The sequence below is a fragment of the Erythrolamprus reginae genome, chromosome 6, assembly GCF_031021105.1.
Source record: "Erythrolamprus reginae isolate rEryReg1 chromosome 6, rEryReg1.hap1, whole genome shotgun sequence".
Taxonomy (NCBI): domain Eukaryota; kingdom Metazoa; phylum Chordata; class Lepidosauria; order Squamata; family Dipsadidae; genus Erythrolamprus; species Erythrolamprus reginae.
In genome coordinates this window covers 69,255,603-69,270,479 of record NC_091955.1, presented here as the reverse complement: position 1 = coordinate 69,270,479, position 14,877 = coordinate 69,255,603, and the positions used below count along the sequence as shown (strand labels likewise).

The 14,877-nt window shown below is 41.1% G+C and overlaps 1 protein-coding gene across 2 annotated transcripts in view; it reads left to right on the top strand.

Moving 5' to 3' along the window:
- NCF4 (neutrophil cytosolic factor 4) overlaps positions 1-3,818 on the top strand; it is a 28,876-nt gene extending 25,058 nt beyond the window's left edge. For both annotated transcript variants that reach the window (XM_070754826.1, XM_070754827.1), the window contains exon 10: positions 2,325-3,818. In XM_070754826.1, coding sequence (XP_070610927.1) covers positions 2,325-2,535 — 211 coding nt within the window. In that variant the 3' untranslated portion in view covers positions 2,536-3,818. The remainder of the gene's footprint in view (positions 1-2,324) is intronic.
- The last annotated feature ends 11,059 nt before the right edge of the window (positions 3,819-14,877 follow it).

Below are 14,877 nucleotides of genomic sequence, written 5' to 3'. Positions count from 1 at the left end.
CTCCCAGAATTCTCCAGCCAGCATTTGCTGGCTGGGGAATTCTGGGAGTTGAAGTCCAGATATCTTCAAGTTGCCAAGGTTGGGAAACACTGCACTAGACTATCATTGGCATATTGATAATGCCACGCTCCATGACAATAGTTAACTTCTTCTGGCAGTTTTGAGATGTTGAAAAAAAGGGAGACAGGGTGGAGCACTAAAACACCCTCCAAAGTAGAGATCTCCAGGGAGACTATTTCACCCACTAACACCGACTGGAATTAGTCATGGAGGAAGAAGAGGAACCATTGCAAAATAGTGTCTCCCGTTTCCAGCATCCTAAGCCAAAAATTATCATGACTAATGGTGCTGAAGGATGCCCAAAGACCAAGGAAGGCCAAAATGGATGCACTACTTTATTCCAAGTCCTTCAAAGGTCAACCACCAGTGTGACCAAATCCAGTACTGACTGAAAGAGGTCTAGATGAACCATTTCCCTAGAACAGTGAAGGCAAACCTATGGCATGGGTGCCACAGGTGTCCCGCGGAGCCATATCTGCTGGCACGCAATTCATTGCCATAGCTCAGCTCGAATGTGCATGTGTGTGCCGTCGAGATGATTTTTAGCTCACATAGAGGCTCTGAGAGGGCATTTTTGCCTTCCAGAGAGCCTCCAGGGAAGCCTTTGAAGCCTGGGATTGGTGAAACACAAAGCTACTGGGGCCACCAGAAGATGGGAAACAGCCCGTTTCTGGCCTTCAGAGGACTTCCGTGGTGGGGGGAGGCTGTTTTTGCCCTCCCCATGCATTGAATTATGGGTGTGGGCACTTACACATGCACAATAATGCACACATATGCTCTTTCGGCATCCAAGGAAAAAAAGGTTCGCCATCACTGTCCTAGAATCTCATGGAACTGTAGGATGCCACCTTCTAACCACTTTCTTTTAAAAGGGCCTCTGATTCCTTTACTGTATTGGAAAATAATTTATGTCTCCCCCACTACAATCTACGTTTCCTCTTTTCTCTTCACATTGTTTATTCAGTTATTCTGTTTTTCACAAAAACAATTTCCGAGTGATCCAGCTTGTCTGGATTTCCTAGGGTGCAAGAAGAGTGATAGATGAAATTGGATGTGAGCTCACATCTGCTCTTAAAGCTTGTTCTACATTGGACTGTCAGCTTTCTTGCTGGGGCAATCTTATACTCTTGGCATTGTTGGAATTGGCTTCCAGAAAGTAGATTGCTTTCTTTCTCTTTTACAATGGAAAGCTAACAAAGTTGGCTGAAGGTACCTTTTACACAAATGTGTGTGTGTGTGTGTGTGTGTGTGTGTGTGTGTGTGAGAGAGAGAGAGAGAGCATCCACCCCCCAAACTTTCCTCATAGTGTATTTGTCTGCAAGCCATTCCCTGATTGGCCTTTTGAACTTGTGAACTTCTGTGACAGATCCGAATCAACTCAGCAGCTAAACATTTGAGGATTGTATCTGATTTATTTGTTTGTTTGTCTCTTTGTCTGTTTGTTTGTCTGTCTGTTTATTTGTTTGTTTATTTACTTACTTACTTACTTACTTACTTACTTACTTACTTACTTACTTATTTATTCAATTTTTATGCCGCCCTTCTCCTTAGACTCAGGGCGGCTTACAACATGTTAGCAATAGCACTTTTTAACAGAGCCAGCATATTGCCCCCACAATCCGGGTCTTTCTTTCTTTCTTTCTTTCTTTCTTTCTTTCTTTCTTTCTTTCTTTCCTTCTTCCTTCCTTCATTTATTTATTTATTTAATTATTTTAAATGTCGCCCTTCTCCTTAGACTCAGGGCGGCTTACAACATCTTAGCGATAGCACTTTTTAACAGAGCCAACATATTGCCCCCACAATCCAGATCCTCATTTTATCCACCTCGGAAGGATGGAAGCCTGAGTCAACCTTGAGCTGGTGGTGAGATTTGAACCGCTGAACTACAGATCTAGCAGTCAGCTTCAGTGGCTTTCAATACTGCGCTCTACCCATTGCGCCACCTCAGCTCATGTTAATGATAATGTCATTTTCTTGCCTCTCAAGCTTGGAATTTTAATATTAACCAAGAAAGTATCCGCAGACAAGATCAGGTTTCTTGAATGATATTGCAGTGGCCAAGCTGATCATTGTTCATCTGTTTCGAATAAGTAACAGCGTCTATCTTTAGCATTGACAATAACAAAAACAGGTGAGAGACTGTGTATATGCCAGCATGGGATGGGACAGACTTCCAGGCCAGAAAGTGGAAATGTGTCTTGGCACATTCTTCTTGGTGTGATTCTGATCCCATAATGAAATATCTTATTTTTCCCCCCTGTTAGGCGTGAATTTGAGCGGAATGATATTGCTCTGAATTACCGTGATGCTGAGGGGGATCTGATCCGTTTGCTTTCGGATGAGGATGTTGCGCTTATGGTGATGCAGGGCAGAAGTTGGCCTTTTGAGAAACATATCTTCCCATGGAAATTGCACGTTACCAGAGAAGCTGATTACAGCATTTACCACTCAACAAAACCTGCCGTTTCCACATAAAAACCACTAAAACCATTCATACGGGAACTTGATGTTTTGACAGAAAGCAGCAATAATTAGCTGATTAGACCAGTGTGGAATCAAACGATTAAAAAAATATTCTGTACTACTTCATACAATGCCTCCCCCCCTCGCTTTAAAATTATGAAGCAGGGCTAGGAGTCCTTACAATTTATAAACATTACTAGATTTGGTGGTCTCAAATTAGCAGTTTTAGTAGTTTGCATATTAAATGCTCGATTTAGAAAAAAATGCTTATTTTTATTTAATATTGAGCTGTTATAGTACTAGTGTATATTATTGGAAATACAGAAATAAAATATTAAAAGACATTCCTAACCCTGATACTATTGTCTTCCGTCACTCCTGTTTTAACAAGCTACTGATAATTTTGCAATGTTTGATTGTAATTGAAATGAGTCTTTGCTCATTGTCACTCATGCCCTTGTCACCTCAAGGTTAGACTACTGCAATGGTCTCTACATGGGGCTACCTTTGAAAAGCGTTCGGAAACTACCAATTGTGCAAAATGCAGCCTCGCCAGCAGTCATGGGCTTACCCAGATACACAGATATTTCTCCAACACTCCATGGTCTGCATTGGTTGCCAATTGGTTTATGGACTCAATTCAAAGTGTCCGTTATGACCTATAAAGTCCTACATGGCATTGGCCAAGAATATCTGTGGGCCCGCCTTCTGCTGCATGAATCCCAGCAACTGGTTAGGTCCCACAGAGTCGGTCTTCTCCAGGTCCCGTCAACTAGACCAGTGTTTCCCAACCTTGGCAACTTGAAGAAATTTGGACTTCAACTTCCAGAATTCCCCAGCCAGCATTCGCTGGCTGGGGAATTCTGGGAGTTGAAGTCCAAATTTCTTCAAGTTGCCAAGGTTGGGAAACACTGAACTAGACAATGTCGCTTGGCGGAACCTGGGGTAAGAGCCTTCTCTGTGGGGGCCCCGGCCCTCTGGAATCAGCTCCCCACAGAGATTTGTACTGCCCCCACTCTCCTTGCCTTCCATAAAAGCTTAAAGACCTATCTATGCCGCCAGGCTTGGGGCCATTATACCCTTGCCCCCTGGCCGACAAATGTAGTATGTTTTGCAGTGTGGATAGGAATGAATGATTTTAAATTGTTAGTAGAGTTTTAAAGTTTTTTCTAGTGAAAATAATTGGATTTTTAGATTTGTACATTGTATATTTTTCGCTATGTTGTGAGCCGCCCCGAGTCCTTGGAGAGGGGCGACATACAAATCCAATAAATAAATAATAAATAAATAATTGATGTTTGTTTTGTTGTTCTTATTAATATACAGACCCCATAAATACATTTCCTTACACAAGTACAGTTTTAGATAAAGCAACCGTATTGAGGTCTATGCCATATCTTCCTGACTTATCTCCATTTTAAACCCAGAGAATACATGACTTTGACATTTAGACTTGGAGAAAGAAATTGGGGGGGGGGGGGTGAATCACTTTTCTTTCCGTTCCTTTTCCCTGACATCTGCATGTCCTCAGTCAAGGCATGTTTTAGTCTATGTCAAGATTTCTTTTTTTAGAAATATGCAAGTGGACACATTTCTACACATTTTTCAAACTATGCATTTTAGCGTACTTTAATATCTGCTAAGAACAACTTGTACTTTGATTACAGGTACAAGACCGAATTTCATGACATCAGCTTATGTATTTGAGGAGAGTCTATATCATAGCAAACATCTGCAGAAATTTGCACTTTCTGTGGAATGTTTTTTTAAAAAGTACTGTATTTTTCAGAGTATAAGACGCACCTTAGTTTTAGGGGAGTAAAATTGGGGAAAAATCTACCTACTATTCTGTCGGGCTCTCTGGTAGAATCCTCCCAAAAATTCACAGGTACAAATTTCAGACACACACACGTTTGAAAATATAAAACAATGTTCTTTATAATGAAAATTCACTTAAACCAAGCCCTCTTTTGGTATAGCAAAGAGCACTCATCTCCAACCAAACTGGTAATTTGTACAAGTCCCTTATCAGTTCTGTGATACTTAGCTTGCAGCTGTGAGGCAATTCACAGTCCTTCTTCTTTCACAAAGTGAAACACACTTTGCTCTGGTTTAGTTTCAAAGCGGGGAAAAATCAGCACACAAAAGGTCAAAGTCAGTAACGCAGTCACGAAACACAACGATCAGATAATCCTCCACAATGGCCAAACCCACAGGCTGCTATTTATAGCAGCCTCACTAATTACCACAGCCCCACCCAACCACAGGTGGCCTCATTTTCTTTGATAATAATCTCTCAGTTGTTGTTGCCTATGCATCGCTCTCCACATGCATGGCTGTATCATTAACTCTTGTTCTGAATCCAAGGAGGAGCTAGATAATTGATCTCTTTTGGAATTTCCCTTTTGGAAATACCCCAATACTGCATAAAAATCCTTTTTACAAGTTATCAAAGATGCTGTTGATAAGTCCTGGGACTATTTAAACATAACTGATTGTTTACTTATGGGATATTAGTGTACATCTTGAAGGGCAACTTTAGCACTCAATAAATGGTTCTTGGACTAGTGGACAAAAGTTGCATTTTTGAAAAACAAAATAAGATTATTTATAAAAGGAGTGGAACTTTGAAGGAGATGGCATTGCTTTTTCAAAGCACAGAGGACATCAGGGGGGAAAGATACGAGGGATAATGAATAAAGAACAAGACATTCAGGAAAGGGAGAAGCCAACAGAAGAAATGGAGAAAAAGATTGAAGCGAAGAACCAGAGAGCAAGAGAAGACAAGAAGGAGATAATAATGAAAGTAACATTGATTGATGAATTAAACCAGGGGAAAAATATTTTTAGAGAATTGCAAAGAGAATTGGAGATACAGGAAGATATTTTTGAAAGGGAGATGGGGCTTCTGCAGAAATTTTGGAAAATAAGCAAAGGAAGAGTTAGAGATGAGAGAAATACTTAGACTGAATAACCAGACCAAGATAAAGATTCAAGAGAGGAATATGGAAGGCAAGTTTTAAAAAAAGCATAGCAATTAAAATATTGAAGCGGACAAGAGATGGATAGATGATTTTCTTTCTTCTTCTTTTGATTTACTTTTTTTTTCTCTCTGTTTTCTTTCTTTTTTAGGTAGGTGACATGATAAGATAGAAAGAAAACATCTTTTAATAAAAGGGCGACATGATTAAAAGTTAGAATAAGAAAGAGAAAGAGAAAGAGAAAGGGGGAATATTAGTGTATACACTTTTACATAATAAAACAAAAACAATAACAAAAGAAAACATGGAATAATTATATAACAACAGGCTATCTTAATATACATGTATATTATTATTAGAAATATATAAGTTGGTTGAATGTAATAACTATGATTAATTATACTACTTGTATTTGTATTAGAATGTATGATACCCAGGCCCCATGCTGTTAATGCATTGATGTGTGTGTGTATGTGCATGTCTCTGTGTGTATGTATACAAAATAAAAAAACTTGAAACAACAGCAAAAAAATTAATAATAAACTAATTGGAAATACCCCAATGCTGTATAAAAATCCCTTTTCCAAATTCCTCAAAAGTTTATTTCGAACAAAAGAAGCTTCTGTTTTCTAGTTCTTCTTTACAATTCCTTAGAATTTCTTTACACTTGGGTGGTGGTGATTAGTTTCTGTAGAAACGTTGTATGTTTCTTCTTCATGGTTGTCACGAAAGGTGGCATAGGAGTCTAACAATATATACATACACATGTAAATCAAGCAAGCAAGCAATCAAGCAATCAATACCCTCCTTAGTTACAGTTTTTCCTCTTCTAAAAAATCTCCAATGATAAGAATATCCTTTGGACCTTTAGGGACTCAATTAAAGCGTAGCAAGCTAGGGAAGTTGCAGACTACTGCAATTGTATAAGGGCGGACAAAACCCTTAAAACTGTCTCTTGGCCATCTTGTAAGTAAGATAAATGCAAAATGAAGATTTCAACTTTCATTCTTTGCTCTCTTTGGAGTCATCAGGATGAGATGGCAGGAGGCAGCATACAAGGAAAAGGGTAGTCATACTTATCACATCCTGTATTTTTTGGTGTATAAGATGCACCCTTTTCCTCCCTAAAAGAGGCTGATAATTAGGATGCGTCTTATACTCTGAATGTAGTTTCCCCCACCAGCCATAACTAGCTGCTAACGATCTTCCCAGCTGTTACCTTGCAGGCTGTTTCATTGTTTCTCTCTGCTAAGAATGTTTTCCAAGCCCTAAGTCTTTGCGGGGTTTTTTCATTACTCTAACTTGCTCTGAGTAATTTTCTTTCCAGCCCTAACCAGGTGCTAACAATGTTCTCAGCTCTTACTGGCTTGCAAGCTCTTTCATTGTTACTGTCTGCCAAGAATGTATTCCAAACCCTGTCTTTGTAGGGTTTTTTTTCATTGCTTTATTTGCTCCAGATGTTTCTTTCCAGCCCTAACCAGGTGCTAACAATGTTCCCAGCTTTTACTGGCTTGCAAACTCTTTCATTGTTACTTTCTGCAAAGAAGAATGTTTTCCAAACCCTAAGTCTTTGCAGGGTTTTTTTCCATTGCTCTACTTGCTCAGACTGTTTCCAGGTGCTAATGATATTCCCAGCTTTTACTGGCTTGCAAGCTCTTTCATTGTTAGTCTCTCAGAATATGTTCTGTCGGGCTCTCTGGTAGAATCCTCCCAAAAATTCACAAGTACAAATTTCAGACACACACACACATTTGAAAATTCAAAACAATGTTCTTTATAATGAAAATTCACTTAAACCAAGCCCTCTTTTGGTATAGCAAAGAGCACTCATCTCCAAACAAACTGGTAATTTGTACAAGTCCCTTATCAGTTCTGTGATACTTATCTTGCAGCTGTGAGGCAATTCACAGTCCTTCTTCTTTCACAAAGTGAAACACACTTTGCCCTGGTTTAGTTTCAAAGCAGGGAAAAATCAGCACACAAAAGGTCAAAGTCAGCAAAGCAGGCACGAAACACAATGATCAGATAATCCTCCACAATGGCCAAACCCACAGGCTGCTATTTATAGCAGCCTCACTAATTACCACAGCCCCACCCAACCACAGGTGGCCTCATTTTCTTTGATAATAATCTCTCAGTTGTTGTTGCCTATGCATCGCTCTCCGCATGTGTGGCTGTATCATTAACTCTTGTTCTGAATCCAAGGAGGAGCTAGATAATTGATCTCCTTCTGAGCTGTCTGCCACACTCTCCTCCTCCCTGTCACTCATGTCTTCTTGGTCAGAGGAGCCTTCATCAGCAGATTCCACTGGGGGGCAAAACAGGCCTGCAGCATGTGGATGTCTCCCCCACATCCACAGTCCTTGGGGCAGGAGCTGGGCCAGAGCTAACCACAACAGAATACAGTATATATATATATTTAGCCCTTAACCATGGGAAAAATAATGTGCTGAAGCTTAACAGGCTAAGAATGCTAGCCAGATGAATACATGGTAAGCAGATTCTTTCCCCTATTTTCGTCCCCCAAAACTAAGGTGTGTCTTATATTCCGGTGCATTTTATACTCCAAAAAATATGGTAATTGTGGATGGTACAAAACCTCCCAAATGGATACAAAGCCTCCCAACATCCTATTTGCTTTAAGAAATGGGAAAAACACGCAAATGCTTTTATACTCTGGACTGGAGGGTATCATTTTGTAACTCTCAAGTCTGCAACTCTCTATTCCCTGACGTGTATCACATGTAAGGTGTAAAACTAACTATTCTATATTTTTATGAATAACAAGTTAGCTATCTTAGGTGTTTGTCTAATAAATTAGTGCCCCTCGGGAGCCTTTGGGGAAATTTTAGTGGCTGGCATGTCTAAATGCCACATTGATGCGAAAAGCAAACCTGCCAGAAATAAGATACGTATGAAATAGCTGATAATTTTAATTATGTGCCCTCCTTTTTTTGTTTGCATTGAATTTCTTCTGAGCCCATAATTACTTTAAGGTTTTAACCTGCCTTTCTTAGATGGGTTTTGGTTACTGCTTCCTCTCTCACTTCTTGTGCCATCCTTCTTTCAATCTCTTAGAAATAACTCTAGTTCCTTTTGTTCTTCTTGAATGAATAGCTTCATTGCTCTGTCTGTTGCCTTGCAAATGCAGCTAATTCCTATTCTCTGCTATTTAGGGTGTGGGGAAACGACCCAGTGGTAATACACTATCTTTCCTTAGAAAAGAAATTCTTAACCTGTCTTTGCTCGTGGGCAGGTTGACAACTTGCTCCAAAGCAAAAGTATGGGATGAAAGAAGAAATTTGAATTACTCTTGGGGAACATATTTCTCTCAAACCATTGGGCAAAGCTGTTTGACTGTCAGAAGCACAGGCACCAACTTCTTGAACTTCTTAAATCAGGTGTCTCCAACTTTGGCAATTTTAAGCCTGGTGGACTTCAACTCTCAGAATTCCCCAGCCAGATTTGTCAAAGTTGTGGACCTGTGGCTTTGATACTGGGATTAGATCAGTTGGCATTATTTATTATTTATTTATTTATTTATTTATTTATTTATTATTTAGATTTGTATGCCGCCCCTCTCCGCAGACTCGGGGCGGCTCACAACAAAGTGAAAACAATTTACAACAAATCTAAATTACTGCTTAAAAACATTTAAAACCCCCATTTTCTAAACACACATACATACAAACATACCATTCATAAATTGTATATGCCCGGGGGAGATCTCTCAGTTCCCCCATGCCTGATGACAAAGGTGGGTCTTAAGGAGCTTACGAAAGGCAAAGAGAGTAGGGGCAGTTCTAATCTCCGGGGGGAGTTGGTTCCAGAGGGCCGGGGCTGCCACAGAGAAGGCTCTTCCCCTGGGGGCCGCCAACTGACATTGTTTAGTTGACGGGACCCGGAGAAGGCCCACTCTGTGGGACCTAATCAGTTGCTGGGATTCGTGCGGCAGCAGGCGGTCTCGGAGATATTCTGGTCCAGTGCCATGAAGGGCTTTAAAGGTCATAACCAACACTTTGAATTGTGACCGGAAGTTGATCGGCAACCAATGCAGACTGCGGAGTGTTGGTGAAACATGGGCATACCTAGGTAAGCCCATGACTGCTCTCGCAGCTGCATTCTGCACGATCTGAAGTTTCCGAACACTTTTCAAAGGTAGCCCCATGTAGAGAGCATTACAGTAGTCGAACCTCGAGGTGATGAGGGCATGAGTGACTGTGAGCAGTGAGTCCCGGTCCAGATAGGGCCGCAACTGGTGGACCAGGCGAACCTGGGCAAACGCCCCCCTCGCCACAGCTGAAAGATGTTTCTCTAATGTGAGCTGTGGATCGAGGAGGACGCCCAAGTTGCGGACCCTCTCCGAGGGGGTCAATAATTCCCCCCCAGGGTAATGGAAGGACAGATGGAATTGTCCTTGGAAGGGCATTGTCCCGTCAACTGTCCTTTTACTGGAGAAAGAATGATAGAAATGATTAAGTAAGGGAATAAGTGAGGCAGTGCTATGATTTCTATGAAGGGAAGCAAGGCAGCTCCTCCAAAATTGATGACAGATAAATTCAATTCAATTTCAATTCAATTTATTAGATTTGTATGCCGCCCCTCTCTGAAGACTCGGGGAGGCTCACAACAATAATAAAAACAGTATAACAATGGAACAAATCTAATAATAAGATTACATTAAAAAAACCCCAACAATTTAAAAACCATACAACACATACATACCAAAATGCTGTCCAATTTTGAAAGGACCATTTTTCTATTGGGAAGGAAGGAGGATGGAAGGATGGAAAAATGGATGGATAGCAATAGCAGTAGTATTTAGATTTATATACCCACTTCACAGTCAGTGAAGGGCTGCAAAATTTTTCACTACCAAACTCTGGGCATGCCTTATTTTGCGACTGTGGCTTGCTGGCCATGTGACCAGGTGGAAGTGGCTTGGGAAACATGTGACCAGGGGTTGGCTTAAAGGTCATGTGACTGGCTTAAAGGTGGCCAACTTGACATCACTCATGTCAAGGGTTTGGGTTAGGGTTATGTTGCCTGGCCTCTCCTCGCCTTAGAGAGATACAATTTCCCTTACTATTACTGAACATCCAATTCTATGTATATATGCCATGTGTTTACATACATATACGGGTCCAAAGACGGGCTACAAGAATGGTGGAAGGTCTTAAGCATAAAACGTATCAGGAAAGACTTAATGAACTGTATAGTCTGGAGGACAGAAGGAAAAGGGGGGACATGATCGAAATATTTAAATACGTTAAAGGGTTAAATAAGGTCCAGGAGAGAAGTGTTTTTAATAGGAAAGTGAACACAAGAACAAGGGGACACAATCTGAAGTTAGTTGGGGGAAAGATCAAAAGCAACATGAGAAAATATTATTTTACTGAAAGAGTAGTAGATCCTTGGAACAAATTTCCAGCAGACGTGGTAGATAAATCCACAGTAACTGAATTTAAACATGCCTGGGATAAACATATATCCATCCTAAGATAAAATACAGAAAATAGTATAAGGGCAGACTAGATGGACCATGAGGTCTTTTTCTGCTGTCAGACTTCTATGTTTCTATGTTTCTATATTACATAGGGACACACAAAAATATATGTTATCTACTATATAACGTATATGTACAAACAGGAACAGACAACTCTTCTAAAATTATACACATTCAACCTCATTTACTGCAATAGGAAAAACATACCCAGACCCAGAAGAGAAAAAAAGAAAAAAAATTCAAAATTTTTATACTGGTTCTGTGTACCTGACCATACCCTCAGGAGCCCATCACTGTATCAAAGTGCTTTACAGCCCTCTCTAAGTGTTTTGCAGAGAGTAAGCATATTGTCCCCAATAATCTGGGTCCTCATTTTACCAGTCTTGGAAGGATGGAAGGCTGAGTCAACCTTGAGCCAATCTGCTGGCAGCTGGTGATCAGCAGAAGTAGCTTTCAGTATTACACTCTAACCACTGCACCACTGAGGCTCTTTAATGGATGGATGGGAAGGGAAGGGTTCATGAAGGGGGAGAGGAATTCTAGTGCAAGGAGGAATATGATTGAGTGTCATTAATACAAGCATTTTCCCCAAAATGCTAAAAGAAATTTGTTAAACTACCAATTGTAGTTTTTTATTTTTACACTTGCAATATCTCTTTAAGGACTTTGGCTGGTTCACCATAAGAGGGCGCCAGCACTCTCTCCTGTTGATGATGCTGGATAGCTCATTCACCTTTTTGCCTTTATCTTGTGGGGGAGTACATTTTGCTTTGTGCAGCTATGTGCGGTTTGTTGATTATTTCTGCTTTGTGCTTGTAAATATGTATGTAAATAATACTTGTTCAGTATACTAAGTCTGTGTCATTATTGGCTGCATCACACATCCACACTCTTCCTTAAAACTCTGCTCAGTGTATGTCGAAGGTCTCGTAGTCTAGCTGCACCAAGACATACCAACAGTTAGAATGCAGTACTGCAGACTGCTGCCAGCTGTTCAGCAGTTTGATTCTCACCAGGTTCAAGGTTGACTCAGCCTTTCATCATTTCAAGGGGGGTAAAATGAAGACCCCAATTATTGGGGGCAATATGCTGATTCTGCAGCCTGCTTAGAGAGGGCTGTAAAGCACTGTGAAGTGGTATATAAGTCTAAGTGCTATTGCTATTGTTATAACTTAATTAAATGCAATCCTCCATACTTTTAAATCTATTTGTTTTAATTTATTTATTTTGTCCAATACACAATGAGAGTTTTAGTGGGTATATATATATATACACACACACACACACAGAGTAAAATACATGATGAAGGTTAAAGAGGAGATACTCATAGTAAAATATATCTAAGAAATAACAGAAAAGAAGATATAGTAATAGAACATATCAATGAAAGAATAGAAGAACAGATATAGGAATAGAAGAAAGGAATAGAAGATATAGGAGAGCAATAGGACAGGGGACGGAAGGCACTCTAGTGCACTTGTACTCGCCCCTTACTGACCTCTTAGGAATCTGGATAGGTCAACCGTAGATAATCTAAGGGTAAAGTGTTGGGGGTTTGGGGATGACACTATGGAGTCTGGTAATGAGTTCCACGCTTCGACAACTCTGTTACTGAAGTCATATTTTTTACAGTCAAGTTTGGAGCGCTTAATATTAAGTTTAAATCTGTTGTGTGCTCTTGTGTTGTTGTGGTTGAAGCTGAAGTAGTCGCCGACAGGCAGGACGTTGCAGCATATGATCTTGTGGGCAATACGTAGATCTTGTTTAAGGCGTCTTAGTTCTAGGCTTTCTAGGCCCAGGATTGAAAGTCTAGTCTCATAGGGTATTCTGTTTCGAGTGGAGGAGTGAAGGGCTCTTCTGGTGACGTATCTTTGGACATTTTCAAGGGTGTTAATGTCTGAGATGTGATATGGGTTCCAAACAGATGAGCTGTATTCAAGGATGGGTCTGGCAAAAGTTTTGTAGGCTCCTGTAAGTAGTGTGAGATTGCCAGAGCAGAAGCTACGTAGGATTAGGTTTACAACTCTTGAAGCCTTCTTGGCTATGTTGTTGCAGTGGGCTTTAGCACTTAAATCTTTTGCTATTAGTATACCGAGGTCTTTAACCGAGTGGGGATTGTCTGTGATAATTTGATTATTCAGTTCGTATTTGGAGCTCAGATTCTTCTTCCCAATGTGTAGGACAGAGCATTTGCTAGTTGAGATTTGGAGTTGCCATGTGTTAGACCAGGGGTCCCCAACCACCGGGCCGCGGACCAGTACCGGGCCGCGGGGCATGTTGCACCGGTCCGTGGAGTCAGCAGCTGCCGGCCCTCATGCCGCCACCCCCTCCCTCCAGCGCTTCGCCTCCCGCCGGGCAAGAGGCCTCGGGAGGCAGGTTCTGCCAGCCACAGGACGATGGATGGGACAGAGGGGCGGGAAGGACCGAGAGGCTCAAGCCTCTTTTGGCTTCTGCCGCGGGGCGCTTTTGCGTTTTTGGCTGGGGGGAGGCAGGAGGGCCAGCCTGACCCCCTCTCTCCAGCGCTTAGCTCCCGCTGGGCAAGAGGGCTTGGGAGGCAGGTTCTGCCGGCCACAGGACGATGGCGGGAAAGAGGGGCGGGGAGGACCAGCACCCCCATGCTTAATCCCGCCCCCAACCACGCCCCTTTCTGCCCCCACTGGGCCATAGAAAAATTGTCTTGCTGAAACTGGTCCCTGGTGGAAAAAACGTTGGGGACCACTGTGTTAGACCACTCAGAAACAGAGTTTAGATCTTTTTGGAGAGTAGTTGTGTTATCGGTGGTGTTGAAGAGTTTTACATCATCAGTGAAGAGGACACAGTTGCTTGTGATGTAATCGCAAAGGTCATTGATGTAGAGAATGAAGAGCATTGGTCTCAGTACACTACCTTGGGGAACACCGCTTTTAACTGGGACGGGGGTGGATATGGATCCATTAAGAGAGTCATTGGAAGAGTCAAAAAATAAGGACAACTGCTGCACACACCCCACCCTTGGGATCACAGGGAGGAAAGATATAATTTCAGACAACTACATCTTTTAAATGAAGCATTCAGGATTTATTTTCTGAATCACATCGTGCCCTGCTCAAATTGCAATATAAGAAGGATAGGGAGCAAAACACATCCCTGTTATTACTTTCTGTGCTGGCCCATTTAGCCACTAGAAAATTACTGGGAGATGTAAGAGTTGTTGGTGTTTTATTTATTTTTCTTTTCGTTGCATGAATAATCTTTGGCCAACAACGCTGACATTTAGTATTGGCTGAAACTTTTCTCTCTTAATTGCAAAAGCTCTGGAATTTAATGGAATTAAAACCATGCAAATTTAATTCCCCGACCAATTAGCATTTCTTTCTGGCATGGGGATGGATTAGATTTTCTGTTTTCCATTAAACTCGGAGAAAACAGATGTGTTCTTTTATACAATCAAATGCACACAATAGTATAGAACGACAGGAAACCGGTAGCAACATGCAACAGCTGAATATCGTAATGAAACGTTGTAAAAAATAAATCAGAAAGGCGATTTCATATGAAGCGTTATTCCTGAATATTTGAAGCTGGCTGCCAGTGAGGCAACTGGTCCATCTTGACTAATGCTATTAAATGGCATTAGTGTAATTTTTGTGCGATTGATTACTCAGCCTCACTTAGCCTTTGTTGAAGCTGGTCCACATTACTTGTTGAATGTGCTTGGCTGGTGTGTAGTGCAAACTCAGGCTACATTGATAGTTTATTGTTCCATGTGGCTTGAGATGTTTAAAAAATCGTATCAGAAAATCATTGTTAACTTGGGGATACTGTGCTGAGTTTAAAACAGCCTCAGGTAGCCTCATAATGTATATCTATCTGTGTGTGGTGTGTGGA